This window comes from Hakea prostrata, chromosome 4, assembly GCF_041222555.1.
Source record: "Hakea prostrata isolate BN-2017 chromosome 4, UWA_Hpros_2, whole genome shotgun sequence".
NCBI lineage: Eukaryota > Viridiplantae > Streptophyta > Magnoliopsida > Proteales > Proteaceae > Hakea > Hakea prostrata.
Window position 1 is genome coordinate 17,633,186 of NC_142603.1, and position 14,605 is coordinate 17,647,790.

Sequence of the window (14,605 nt, forward strand, 5' to 3'; positions counted from 1 at the left end):
AAACAGGAACATGGTTTAAGTTGAACTCTAACTGCTCTGAATAAATCAACCTGCATTTCATCAGTTTTGTTGTAGAAAAAAATGATGTCTAATTTCATTAACTATAGAAAACAAAAATGCCTTCCAGTCATCAACCCCTCAATGCATTTATGATACTAACAGGCCAAGAAACAGTTATTGTATTTGTGATTGATGGATCTACTTACTCCATAGATCCTAAACCATAATAACAATGTTACAAACTTACAATACAGCATGAGGACTTCCAATACCCAAATCCAAAAATGATAACAGAAGTAGGTCAAGAGTTTGAATCCCCTCCTCAACGCCAAGGGCGAAGCCCCGATTTAAATAAGTAACAGCCACCCCCTTGAGGATGTAGACAATGTGTGCGTAAGGACAAACCTCTCAGTTCCCAAAAAAATAGAAAGACAGACAGAAATAGGTGATTTAAAAGCCAAATGCTGGAGCTTCATCATTTATCGGCATCTTCAACCTGCAGTACATGGAAAGTGGGAACTCAAACTTGGAATAACTAAAGTCTGGCTTCTAGTTCAGAAAGAATTTGTACCCATTTTCACCTTGCTATGGAACCTGGTTTGATAGTTCTACTAACATTGAAGCCACATCAAAACCATGAGAATAACATTATCACCTCTTGGAAACGATAATTACCTATTTAGATTTAGATATATCCTTGTCTTGCTGGATCACAGCTTTTATGAACTCCAACACAATTGAAGTTAAGTCAGCTTGATGCGCACTATAACTATGATTAGCACCTTCTACAATGTGCAGTTTGTGGTTGGGTATAACCTTAGCAAACTCCAGAGCATCTTCAACAGGAATAACTTCATCTTCAGAACCATGAATAGTTAAGACCCTGTGGATTTCTTAAGTGAAGTTAAGATATATCCCACCTATCCCACCCAAAATTAGAATGGAAAAGAGAGAAAACAAAAATAACACTGAAGACAATATATATATATATATATATAAAAAGATCGTCTATTTAAGTATTTCTATGTTTGAAAGTAGTGCAAGTAACTAGCTGTATTTCCAATATCAAAACTTCAGATCTCAAATATTCTAACCTGAGAATGTTTCTCAAAAGTCTAAATTACACTTGTCCTACCAGTAATGTACCAGAGAGATAGCAATCATTGCAAATGGTTGATCACATAGTGAAGTTCAGCAGTGCACTGTGGAAGGCATTCAGAAAATAAAATATAATTCACAGAACTATTATGTCATAAAGGAGAACAGAGGATTTCCTCTTTTCTAATGTACCCCCCCCCCCCCTTTTTCCTAAGGGAAAACCTTGACCACATTATGATTTGTTAGAAAACTGCCCTTTAAACCAAACTTTGCAACACAGGTAAATAGAAAACAGCATCAATTGTTAAACATAGTCAAACATCATTGGTACTGCCATATATAATGCACTCTAACCTGCAGTCTTTTTGAATTGAAAGGCATGCTGCATGCATATCAATGTTCAGCCTATCCATCAGACTTCCTTCTGTCACACGGTAGTCCCCTACATAATAATTTTATGTTGGTCAAGAATGAAAAAAAAAATACCAGGGGTACTAATCTACAAATAATTTCTGTACAACATAAGAATTAAGAGCTCATGATACATAGGAATATTCATAGTTCTGAGATTGATGCAAGGAAGACAAAAGAAAATTTAAATATAACCAAACATTGCTTCAAAAAGTTTACATCTAAATCCACCCCAACCCCCACCCCACCTAAATGCACTCTAGCACCCAAAAAAGTAGGACAGATTGCATCTAATGCTAGATCACACAAGACCACACATTTTGAAAATTATACTAAGTATTGGAAAAAGAGAGACACCAAGATAAGAAAGAAAGAAACCAAGATATGTGAGAACCGTCCAGCTTGATGTGGAGAGAGATGATCTTTACAGGACATAGAGAGAAGAAAAAGTAATCATATGGATTATGAAGCTCAAAACCTAATGTTTGAGGCAAAAATGGACACTGAAGTATTGGGATGCCATAAACAATAACAATGTTGTTGTTAATATAAGCTAGTGCTTACCTTTGTTGTCATTAACAGTAATGAATCCATCTTTCTTGATTCTTTGCATGAAATCCTTACCCAGGTTATTCTCCATACCTCTCTCCAGATTAAAACGCCCAGAAGCATTAATGACTGTATGGACATCATTGTATCTAGAAGCATAAAGGAGTACAACATTTCCTCCTGCAATGAGAAACAGATGGAATGGATCAGGATCAACCACAAATAAGTATGTTATTTCTATTAGTAGTCAACATATCCCTTATTTGCCTGTTGCTGTTGCTTTGACATCCTTCAACCCCTTGGACCACCTAGATTCTGTGACAGCTATGATTACAGATTTACAGGGACTTCCCAAACTAGCTTCCATACACTGAGGGACAACCAAGGTAGGATTTTTCAGTAAAATATCGCTGTTTTGGAAGAAGGCGACACAAAATGCTCTTTCGATACGATATATGCCATCTATCAGCAAGAAATCGCAGATTCTTCGATTTTGTGCCAATTTTTCATCTTTTTTTTTTTTTCAAACAAATTTTTAATCTTTTTTTGTCATTTATATATGAATTAGGGCGAAAGGTAAGGTTGATTGAAAATTTGAAATGCATAAGTAGAAACTGATAAGATTGATTGAAATTATAATTGGAAACAAAGGTGTAATTGAAATTATAAAAGGTTGATTGAAATTATAATTAGAAACAAAGAGGCAATTGAAATTATAAAGTAACATTTACTAAATCTATAAATTTATAATTAGAAATCAAATCATAAGGTAATATTTGTATCTCCTTCTAATATAATTATTATTGATGAAAAAGGAAACTTGACCAAAACCCTTGCAAATGTCAACAAAAATTCGGGGTTTCGATGGTGTCAACAGCCATTGACATCCCTTGTGTCGGCGACATTTCATACCTTGGGGACAACTAAAAATGATTGTGAGGCAAAAAAAACGGAGGGGATTGCATCTGCTCAATATGAAAATGAAAAGATTAAATGAACAAATACAAAAGAAAGTTGTCCCCTCACTAATGATTAGTTTCTTAATTCATGAAGAAGAGAATTGTAACTGCAGTGGTGACCAAGGAATGATACCCAGGGAACCGGCGATACCCAGCGAAATCTCGCCGATTTAACTTAATTCTCGAGTCTTGATTCCCAAATTAAAATACCCTCTTACTTTTATGACACGCAATCCCAATTTCCTCTTTGAAAATTTTAAAATGCCCTATTACTCAAGGAACGAAAAGTCACATCACATACACACATTACACTTACATTATTACGCACCTGCAAAGTAAAATAAAAATTAATAAAGTAAGATGAAATATCCTGCAAAACGTCTCAATCAATGCTCATGTTTAGTTTAATATTTTTTTATCTTTTTACTTTTACAATCCGTGGTTCTCCATAAACCACGTGTGTTGCTCAATGTGAAAAACCAAAAACATAAAAACTTATCTGAACTTTAGAGTTCATAGTTCAGACTTGAGAGATGACACCTTGCGTGTGATGGATCAGAAGAAAAAGGCAAAATGCATTTTGAGATGTTTGCATTTTCTTCATTTTGTTGCAGGGATGAAGTTCGGTGTTTTGGGACGATGGCTCCGGCAAAGTTCTACTTGCCAGTAAGACAATAACAAGAAACAGAACAGAGAGCACGGATTTCACCAGATTTCGGCGATCGGTGGCGACTACCGAATTTCTTTCTCTTTCTTTCTTGCTTCTTCTTCTTCTTCTTCTTCTCTTCTTCTTCTTCTCTTTCAACGATCCGGTCATTTTCTTGTGATTCACCGGTCCAGCGATATTTCGGCACTTTTCGTGAATCGCCGGAAAATCGTCGATTTTCCAGCGATATTAAACCAATCTCGTTTCGCCCCCTGGTTTCGGTTCGCAGCGGGGCGAAATCACCGAATTTCGGCGAAATTAAGTTCCTTGGTGGTGACAACCCTAGATATAGTTTTTCTCAGACCATAAACGAATACAGGACAATGTTTCCCATAAAATTAAAATAGGGTGGATAAAGTCGAGAGGTGAGTCTAAGGTTTGTGTGATTGAAGCATTCTTTTGAAACTAAAGAAAAATTTTATAGGACCGTCACATGACCAGCTATAATGTATGGTGAAGAGTGCAAGGCTATTAAAAGCATCATAAAGTAAACTTTGTGGAGTAGAAATGAGAATGTTGAGATTGATGAGTGGAAAAACTAGGAAGGATAAAGTCAGGAATGATTATATTAGAGCTGGTACAGGAGTAGCTCCAATAAATGATAAGGTAAGCTACAAGAAAGTCATTTGAAGTGGCAGAACCATGTAAAAGGAAAGCCTTTAAGTGCAATAGTGCAGAGGAGTGATTTAATCTTGATTGAGGAACTAAAAAAATTATTAACAAACCTAAGATAGCCATAAGAGAAGTGATGAGGGAAAAAAAATGCATGGCTAAGGCCTTATACTAGTATGGCCTCAAGTAGATCTTATTAGAAAGCAAGGATCCATATAACCAACCCCGTTTAGTTGGGACAAGGTTTGTGTTGTATCATAAACCTCATATCCAGCAGTTCATCTGCTTTTTTTTCTTCTTTGGTGGGGAAGGGGGATTAAACATTATATGATGAACTAAATGACATGTAAACTATTTTAGAGGGTCCCTATAGTTATATCATCCAAGTCTATAAAATAGATTATGATGCAAATTTCGACCGAATGAAGTTTCAACCCAAGGAAAATGCGAGATTTCCATGTTTCAACATAAATTTTGGTCGAAACCAATGTTTTTTATTTTTATTTTATTTTATTTTGACCCTAGGTTTTAGGCCTTTATGACCTTCATTTCATCTGATTGCTTGCCTCCTACCTATTTAAAGCATAATAAACATAATGGAACTAGTGTTTTGCCAAAAAAAAAACCACTAAAAATTTATCATTCAAGTATATTAACAAATGACTAGTTCCGATAAGTACAAATTGTATGCATACAAGCATAGAATCATTAGCATAAATCAAAAGTTTGATAGAATGGTAACATATACAACAAGTCAACAAAATAAAATGACCAACTAGATCAAGTGATGGTATCTCACATATATTAAGTCGAAGCCTATATATCATATATACATATGTATTTTGAAATCGACAAATATTTGAAGTTTCGTTTCAATTTGAAAAAATGCAGGCATTTCAATCCAAATTTCAACCATTTCGATTGAAATTTAGTCCATGGAGTGCACTATGAAATGAAAATCACCTAAACAAGGCTAAAAAGCAGTGTAGTAGTTCAAAGCTGAAGTGGAATGGTTTTCTCCCAAACCATGAATGGTGGAGTCCATCAATTATCCTTTTGAAAGGGTCAGTTTGGCAATGATGGGCACCAAAGGTATAAATGAGTAATGTGGATTCAGATCCAAAGTTTCAAATGGAGGTTAGACAGATTGCCTCCAAGGAACATTGTGGAAGAGGATATCAAGCATGGTGGGAGATCTCGCGAGATCTCGCGAGATATCTCGCTATTTTGACATAGCGAGACGAGATGAGAGGCGAGATCTGCGAGATGGGAGATCTCGCCACATCTCGCCGAGATCTCGCCATATCTCGCTGAGATCTCGCCTATATCTCGCTGCAACCATAAAAAATTGCCAGAAACTTGATTTTTTTGTTGGAATTTGTTGGGGATTCAACTTCTAAACATCTTTAAAACATCAAATTATCATCATTCAAGCCTATTTTAACTAGATCTACAACAAAGGTAAGATTTTCCCCCAAATTTGAATTTTTTCAAATAGAATATTCTACAATGGGTGTGTGAGTTTAGTGTAAATATATGTTGATCCACAAGCTTTGATCTAACTTTCATGGAAACCAATTTAATGTGACATTTAAACCTATATGTGACATACTATAGTGATGAGTTGACTTGGGAGTCATATGTGGCCACTATTCAGAATCAGTTGATGCGAGATCTTTGAGTGATACTCTTGCTGTCTTGTAGTCTTGTAATCTTATTACTCACATACTCTTGTGATTGTGATTGTGAACTTATGGATTATGATTTATGACTTACTAAAAGTCTAAAACTTCTTATGGTTGTAAAATTTTGAAGCCATTTAAGTTCTTTGATAGTTTGATGTGTAATGTATTTAATACTTTATAGTTGATAACATGAATTACTTGATATCTCTACATTTCGGTTTTATACATAGGGTTGACTTAGAAGACATAGTTAGGGTTATTTTCTCACAATTCTAAGGCCACCAATATGTTCAAAAGGCCTTAAATAGACTAAATACCAAATTTCAGCTCAACCGGGGCCCTAAAACCCACCGAGATGGGTCACCGAGATTACGCCAATTTTTTGGTAGATCTCGACCGAGATCTCGCCATCTCGGTCGAGATCTCTCTATTTTGGAGTGGCGAGATCTCGCTCGAGAGCGAGATCACCCACCATGATATCAAGATCACATTGGTTATCATCAGCAGAATAGGAGCATCAAAACATCATAATTTGGCATGGATGTTGGACCGTCTAAAATGATAATTAGTTTAAAAAATAAAAAAATGAAAAAAACAACAACTCAAGATCATTTTGGACCTGAATTGGCAATATTTTGCATGGTAGCAATTATAATTTCACTCAAGAAAAAAAATAAATAAATAAATAAATATTAGTCACCTGATTACTCACATAAAATGTAGCTAATGATGTCTATCAAATTTAAAACTTTGCTCTTTCAGATTGTGTATCATCTACATATATAGTTTTCACCTACTATGAATAGAACTGCCTAATTTGAAAAATAGCAAAAATAACAAAATACCTTTGCTATGGCCTAGAATTGCACTGATTAGACGTTTAGCCCCAGCAAAATGTAGGACTACAGCATGCAAGTCCTCGGCCTCTCTGTGATAGTTACCAAATTCAAATGAACCTTCACTCTCCCTGAAAGGGGAACATAATTGGTTCATATATTTTAGTGTTCACCAATTTTTGGTTACATGTAGAAGATAACTAGAGAAAGACAGTTACTGGATAAGTTGAAGATAATAAGGATATGCAGAAATAATTCATTCCATAAAACCGAATTTCTTAGTTTGTCTTGCACCATAAATCATTACAGTAGCAGAAGCATGAATAATACAAGAACACAGACAACAACTACCTCTTTAACTCCAATTACTGTTTCGTTTAGCTCTCGTTTTTCACTTTCAAATTTGATTTTGGACTGCCAAACATGGTTAAAAAACCAAAATCATTAATTGAAGAAAAATGGTGCGAAACACATATGGTTAATCAGAAAAGTAATTTTCCGACTTGCAATGCACTGACAGTATAGAACTGTTTCACTGGCCAAGTTGATGGACAAGGTACATGTACTAATCTTTCTACCCACCTACACCCTGGCATGATGCATGAAAAATGTACAGTGCAGATCGTACTTCATTAGGGCCCAAGACCTTCAAGAATTGGGACCGCAATTAGACTGAGGTGGATGAGCTACAGCAGATCTCTCTCAACCAATTGGTAGAGATTTTGGAAGTGCTAAATTGAAGGCATTTAAAGCAGGCCTGCAAATTGCTGACAGTGAATGCATGGAGACATGCAATCACAGAAGCATAGTTGTCAAGGCCACCATCATAGTTATCAAGGCACCGGTTAGGGATCAAGGCATACATTTAGTGTCTAGACGGTTGTTGCTTTAGTGCTATTGAATGCCTTGACTCTTCTTTATGCTAAATGTAATTTAAGTAAATGTGTTTATATTTTGTTTACTTATGATAGTAATCATAAACATGCAATTCCCCATAGTTGAATGCCTAATAAATCACCCTGTTTAGATTCATTGCATCCTTAAATCAACATTTGTGCAGCAGTAATATGCTTGATTATGGAAATTGGTGGGTTTCCTCTAACTTCGCCTTTATAGTGTACAATAGTAATATTCTTAATTATCATTCTCAGATAGTGAATTTTTTTGACATAAATATATGCTCAGTTTCCGCAATGAGATTGAACCACACTTTTAAATAAAGCAACAACATGCTCCCCTTACCAACGTGAGGTCAAGAACACTTGACCATTATTAAATCTTGATGCTAAAATAGTTGGATTAATTTCTAGGAGGAGATGAATAAGGTGAAAAAAGAGACGATAAAACAATATTTAATAATTGGTATAGCTTTGACTTGAAAAGTATACTGATAAAGCCCTGAGAGCATGACACGCAGAGGAGAGAGACAGATACCATAACCAACTGCTGTTGGTGGCTTGTAAAGAAGGGAGGAGACGTGAGGATAGGACATCGGTTAATTTGTGAGTGTTTTGGGCAGCCTTTGGCTGAGAGAAACATATGCTGTAGGGGGTGACTAGCACCATCAAAACCAATGTATCTTTCATATTTTTAGTGTTACATTTCATGCTTTGTTGGTCTAGATAGGAGTTTCCTATCAAACTAGTATCAGAGCACGCTGGATCCTAATGGCATGGTGAGCATGAGGATGGAGGGCAGAGTCAAAGGCCTAGCAACTACCATGAGGTAACTAAACGGGCAACTGTCTGCCCTCGATTCAAAATTAACTACTACTAGTCAATGCATGAAGGAGGAGAAGATTGACCAAGAATTTAGGGCTGAGATTGCGGTACCTGGTGTGAGGAGAGCCGGTAGAGATCGTGTCCCAATCGCCCAAAATTACAGTCAATAGAGCCACGAGATGTTGCAAACCAATGGAGGCTAATAGGTTGCAGAAGGAGCATGGGAGGAGCACAGCCGCGTTTTTGAAAGCTTTACCACTGCTAGAGCTTGGGATGATGACCAAAGGACTCTAGGGAGTTTTGAGAAATTAGCCGGTATTATTACAATACTGACACGGATGGTTGTGAAAGCTGATATCGCAGGAGGATGTTCTCAAAAAGCATCTCAAATCCTACTTCACATTTACAAATCAGAAACGTCCGAAGGAGAAATCAGAGTGCACGATCTGGAGAAATCAGGAGCTCTACATAGCATTCGATTCAAACCCTATAGAATGGGATTCCTTTGGCTCAAGAAGAGGTTACGTGATGTAACCAGGATTGGCAACCATAGGACACTTCATATTTTAGGCCCAAATTTAGCCCACAACCATGTGGTACCAAGGGCTGGTCGGATCTGACTAGGGATATTTTGGTCACTTTACCCCCTCTTTTGGGCCCCAGTAGGTCCAATTAGTGTCCCCATACTGTTAGCAATTAGGATGTACTTTTAGTTTTTAACAATAGAGTTAGTTGTGAGAGTCCTGAAGCAATTAGAACTCCTAGATTGGAATCCAATTTCAAGTAGGGTTCCTTGTTAAAGTAGATCTCTTATTTTGCAAGTTGTATTTGTTTAGGAACTCTTACTTAAGAGTCCTTCTCAAGTTCAGAAGTTAAGTCTAGGTGTACTAGGGAATTCTAATCCAAATGGGACACCCTAAGTTGAGTCCAAGTAGGTTTCCAAATTGAGTTCAAGTTGGTTTTCTTTATTGAGTCCTAGTAATTTTCCTTCAATGGAATAAGGCTAGAAATAGCCCCTCATACCTTGTAAACAAGGCAGGCTTGATTAATTGAATGAAAAACAGATTTGAACAAAGAGTTGGAGTTGCTGGCTCCTAGGAGGAATCCCATGGCTGTGTGAGTTAAAATTCTGCAATTCCAGCATTCCCCTCTCATCTTCAAGCCTGCAGCGGCATTAATTCTTCAAGTTTTCTGCATTTCAATTCTCCTTCAGCAAGTAAGTGCAACCCCAGCCCCTTCCCTACTCCTTTCTTCCCTCCTAGCCCTTGCACAACCTCCCCTCTTTCTCCCTCTAGCTTGTGGCACCCTCCCCCATCCCCAAACCCTAGTTTAAACCCTACTCCCTTTGCTGTCCTAAATTCCCAAACCCTAGAATCAAGTAAACCCTCATATCTCACTAACCATCTCTCCACGCCCTAAACCGTATATGACATAGCAGCCCTTCTTAGCTCTTTTAAAATGTCCAATGTGCTAAAAATAAAAAATGGGCGGGAGAGCAGTTACAATGAAGTCTCTAGTCCAAGTGGAAACTATATAAGCTCTCCCAACAGTGGATGAGAGATAGACTCATTACAGCATCAATATGCATATTTAAAGATGAAGAATAACAAATAGGGACAGAAAAAGTATTCTCAACAAGAAATAGAGAGCTTTTGCTTTTAAGTTTACCCATTCCCCGTAAAGTCAAAGCGAAAGGCACTGATTCCTTCTTTCTCTAAAGCAGCAGCAAGATTCTTGAAAATTCGGTGATCCTATGCATATCACCCAAGTCATCAACAAACGAAAGACATGCCATACCTTCTATACGCAGATAAGCAAAAGAGCACAAGTGATACAGGAAGAATGAACTAATATTTATGGACATTAATGAAATAAATAAGGGGCAAGAATTTGAAAAACAAAAGAATAGGCTGAGTTTAGTCATTCAGAATATGACATTTATGCAATGCCAGCCAAGACAGATTTTCCACTGTCTACAGAAGGTCATTTCTATATACTTGGAAAGTTTCCTTCCCCAGACTAGTGACATATGCAAACCTCAAAGCAAAATTTTGAATATGGCAGTTTTTGAGATAAAATAGTAACAAAGAATGGAAAATGAAAAGCATAATGGGTTCTCGGATGACAAAGCACCCACTGATGCAGGATCCTGTCAGAAAATCAACAATAAAGGAAATAGCACTATTATTCTCTAGTTCAAGATCTGAAAGAGGATATAGGATCTATTAATTTTGAAGGCTCCAGAAAAGAGTTGGAGTCCAAGACATCCATCAAAGAGACAAACAGAAAGATGACGCAAGAAAGAGAGAGATATGTTTTCATTACAATTACATTTCAGAATGTGCTAGCGATAAGATTCCTGGTTCAAGAATAAGAGGATAAATAGATTTTCACTGAGAGAATGGTGAAACTCCAAGAACTTATGTCTCGAAGGAGGGACCTACCATGGATCAAGGAGATCCATTGTTGGAAATCACATGATGAAATGGATTCAGAAGGAAAGTGCTTCAAATGGCTGGCCCAGATACAAAGAGTAGTGAACTGTTTGAGTTCATCACTAAAAAGAATGAGGTCCAGAATACATAAAAGCATTCATTGTGACTCTAGCCCTGTCAAGGAGAGGCCATAGGAATGCATATCCATAAAAGAAGCTCCGATGGTACTTCAGAAAAAAAAAATAATAGGTGCTATTTGGGCAGCCAAGAAGGGAACTGCCATTCTTGGACGAAGGCAAGGAATGGATGAGAATCTTATACCCCATTCTTGGACTAAGGATTGGGAAGCGAGGCTTCTGAGTATAAGTAAGCCAAGCCAGAAGTTCACCTTTGAGTTCTACTTCTGAGTTGTCATAAAGATGGAACGCTTTTGGGTTCTAGTTCTGAGTTGTCTAGGATGGAACCTGTAATTCTGTACTTAATAAGTATGAATCAAGCTCTCATGTGACTGATGTGAGTTCTACTATAAGGATATGATAGATGGGAACATTGGAGATCTAAAAACCTCAATTTCGGATTTTCAATCCAACTTCTATATGTCGGAGTACTCTCCTAAGGTCTTGTTACTTAATATAAATATCTCCTTTATACCCATGCTAGGGCGTGACAGCCTCTCTCATTGGCCTTCAGCCTTCCTTTATAAATGGAAAGAGGACATGAGGAATCATCATCAGTGGGCAGAAACAGAAGTTCAAGCTTATTTGCCGCGAATCTCTGCTCTAGTAGCTGCACAAGGCACCATCCATGGTACAGTGTTCCACTCATTCAATCAACTGTTAGTGGCTTACTGATCTTGTTCAGTCCAGTTCAAGTTTACTGGGCTTATCCAGACAGGAATTCTTGGTAAAAGAATCGCGATAGAACCTTGAGAAGTGGGGGCACCCTATGAACCTACTCCAAAATTTGCACAAAGATTTGTTGGGCATGTATAACATCTATGTACCAACTTGAGGGATAGAATCAGCTTCATCTTTTCACTCATATTGAGAGAGGAAAGCAAAGACATGTAAATCATGAGTGGCAGGCCCCTTGGAGCAGGACACGTGGAGGAAAGAAGGGGGGCGGGGGACCAGAACCAACTGCTGCTGGTGGGGATATAAAAAGGGGGGAAATCACGAGTAGGGTTCGGTTATTTTGTGGGAAATTTCAGACAGCCTTCTGCTGAGGAGCAGCATTTGCTTTAGGGGGTGACTGGCACCATTCTAAGCAGGGTTTCTTTCATATTTTGCTTGTTCCCTAGGGAGGTTCCTAACAGCGAGCAACAATATTAAGAATTGGAAGCAGTTGGCCGATCCCAACCAAGCAACACTCTTGGGGAAGGATTAGCAAATATTATTAATGCATGCTATTGTATTGACAAACTAGCATTCGTATCATAAAAGATTATGTCTCAAACAGCTGGTATATTTGTTGCAATTGAATTATCAATGGAACCTTTGTTTACCCAAAATGTTTATATCAATGAGCTAACCACAAGTCAAACCAATACAAAGTGAAAGATTAGAACCAGCATCAAAGTTTTAAGACATATAACTTAACCAAAAACCAATATCCAGAACATTTTCTTTGACAGTTGCAAGATAGAGTAACATCCAACACTATATCATATATATGCTCTGCAACGTGGTAAAGGACAATGTGACAATAGAAGAAGGATTATTTTATAGTAAAACTAAAAATTTTACTGATTCATGATTTGAGCTGATATGATACCCTGCCCCCTTGCTTTGCTTGCTCCCTAAGGAGGATTTATCCATTCACAGATTGGTCTCACTTTGCTTGGTAGACTCTGCCCCCATCAAGTTCCTTCCTCAAAGTCAAAACTTACAGGCAAGATGCTGTAGGTCTGAAAGTTCCTTAGCTCATGTGGCCAAGATGTTTCATTTGCATGTTGCCAAACTGGGCCACTCCTCCCTTAATTTGTTCCTTTCTCGAAGTCACGAATAGCAAGAAACATGAAGTGGCCAATCTTGTAGTCTGATAAAAACTACTTGCCCCAGTCGAATGAATTAAGGATACATCCATTGTAAGAGCATGGTCAAATCTTATCACAACACTAAGTATGACCCATAAGTAGTGACACTTCGTTGTGTCACATCACAAAGGCCTCAACCAGGCTGTAAATCTACCATAACCAGCTGGAAAAGAAAGAACTGACATTGACAAATGAAAGGGTCCTTTTTATTCAATGCCATGAACAACTTACCCTTATCCCCCCCCCCCCCCAAACCCAATTTTTTTTTTTTTTTAATTCCTTTGTTTGCTATTTGCATGTCACTGTGTTCGAGGAAGAGGGACTGAGGATAACAAGTATTCCCACAAATATCACAGTTAGTTAAAAATAGTGGAATTACTAACCTTTGAGCACCGAAGCCCATGGCATAAGATTACAAGCTCCGTGGAACCTGTTTCATGTAACACTCCAACAAGTTTTTCACCATATTTGTTCTGGATTGTAACTCTCTGCTGTTGACTCACTGGAAAAATTAAACAAATAAATAAGTTGAAGAAAGGTTAGCTAATCAGAGCGACTCATGTGGGCATCATAAAACTTAATATACCCAAACAAGAGTTTCTTTCTTTCCCCAACCTCAACCCCAACAAGTAAAGAAAAAGAAAGTCTATCCCTTCTACAGTCAATGAAATCAATTAATCCTTTCCCTTCATTGAACGTTTACACCACATTTATGGCATAAATGTTCAGAGGTCCAATCCTGCAATAACTGGAGTTACGTGTACGAGCTCAAAGTTTATTTCTTACTGAAAGTATTATAAAGGGACCATATGAGGAAAATTCCATTAGGTTTTTTTTTTCTTGGGGTAACAGTCCATAAGTGTTTTCACTGATTAATTAAGACAACTGGACCAAACAGAGTATGGAAACTATACTTCGTGATCACAACTCATAGGTCGAAGGAGATGTATGCAGTTCAATTGTTTATATGGAGTGCCAGTATGAGACACGTTTCTAATAAGGTGGAAGACTTGATTCCGATAATATAAGAAAACATGCATTTCGAGAATACAGACTCTCCGCCATTAATGGATATTGGCCAATATCGTCAGTGAAAGATCAAAGTAACAAAGTCAATCTACCTGCGAGGCTCTGGCCTTCATGGACTTGAGGCTGAGCCATCATCGAAGGGTTCCAACTTCCAACGACCTAGAGTTGAATAGGGAAGATAAGCGCCTGGTGAGCGACCAAACAAGTCGCTTTGAGAGAAGAGTCGAAGCTGAAAAAAAGCCTTACATTCAAAAGAAAGATGGGAAAAGATTCTCACGCAGCTAATATTAATATTATATAATATATAGAGAGAGGTGACACTCAGGATTCCTCTAGGGTGGCAAATATCACGTGTCGTCCACTCTCAACATTACAAGTTAGTTATATTTAGCGTTTATCCAAAAAAAAATTAGCCTTTTTACCCAAATTCTGTTTAAAGGTGCGAAACATTAGCGAAATTCCTTGTTTTCAAACTACCTTCTTTAAAACATGGGATAATTACTATTGCCCCCTTATACTTTGGTTTTAT

The 14,605-nt window shown here is 37.5% G+C and overlaps 1 protein-coding gene across 1 annotated transcript; it reads right to left on the bottom strand.

The window, feature by feature from the left end:
• Positions 1–433: 433 nt before the first annotated feature.
• Positions 434–14,219, bottom strand: LOC149018267 (uncharacterized). The gene is made up of 7 exons (XM_089152575.1): positions 14,169–14,219; positions 13,431–13,549; positions 10,246–10,328; positions 6,866–6,987; positions 2,074–2,238; positions 1,453–1,540; positions 434–883 (listed from the first exon to the last, which is right to left on the bottom strand). Exons 1-7 carry the CDS (start codon positions 14,209–14,211, stop codon positions 676–678), a joined length of 828 nt encoding a protein of 275 aa, XP_089008701.1. The 5' UTR covers positions 14,212–14,219; the 3' UTR covers positions 434–675.
• Between the last annotated feature and the right edge of the window lie 386 nt (positions 14,220–14,605).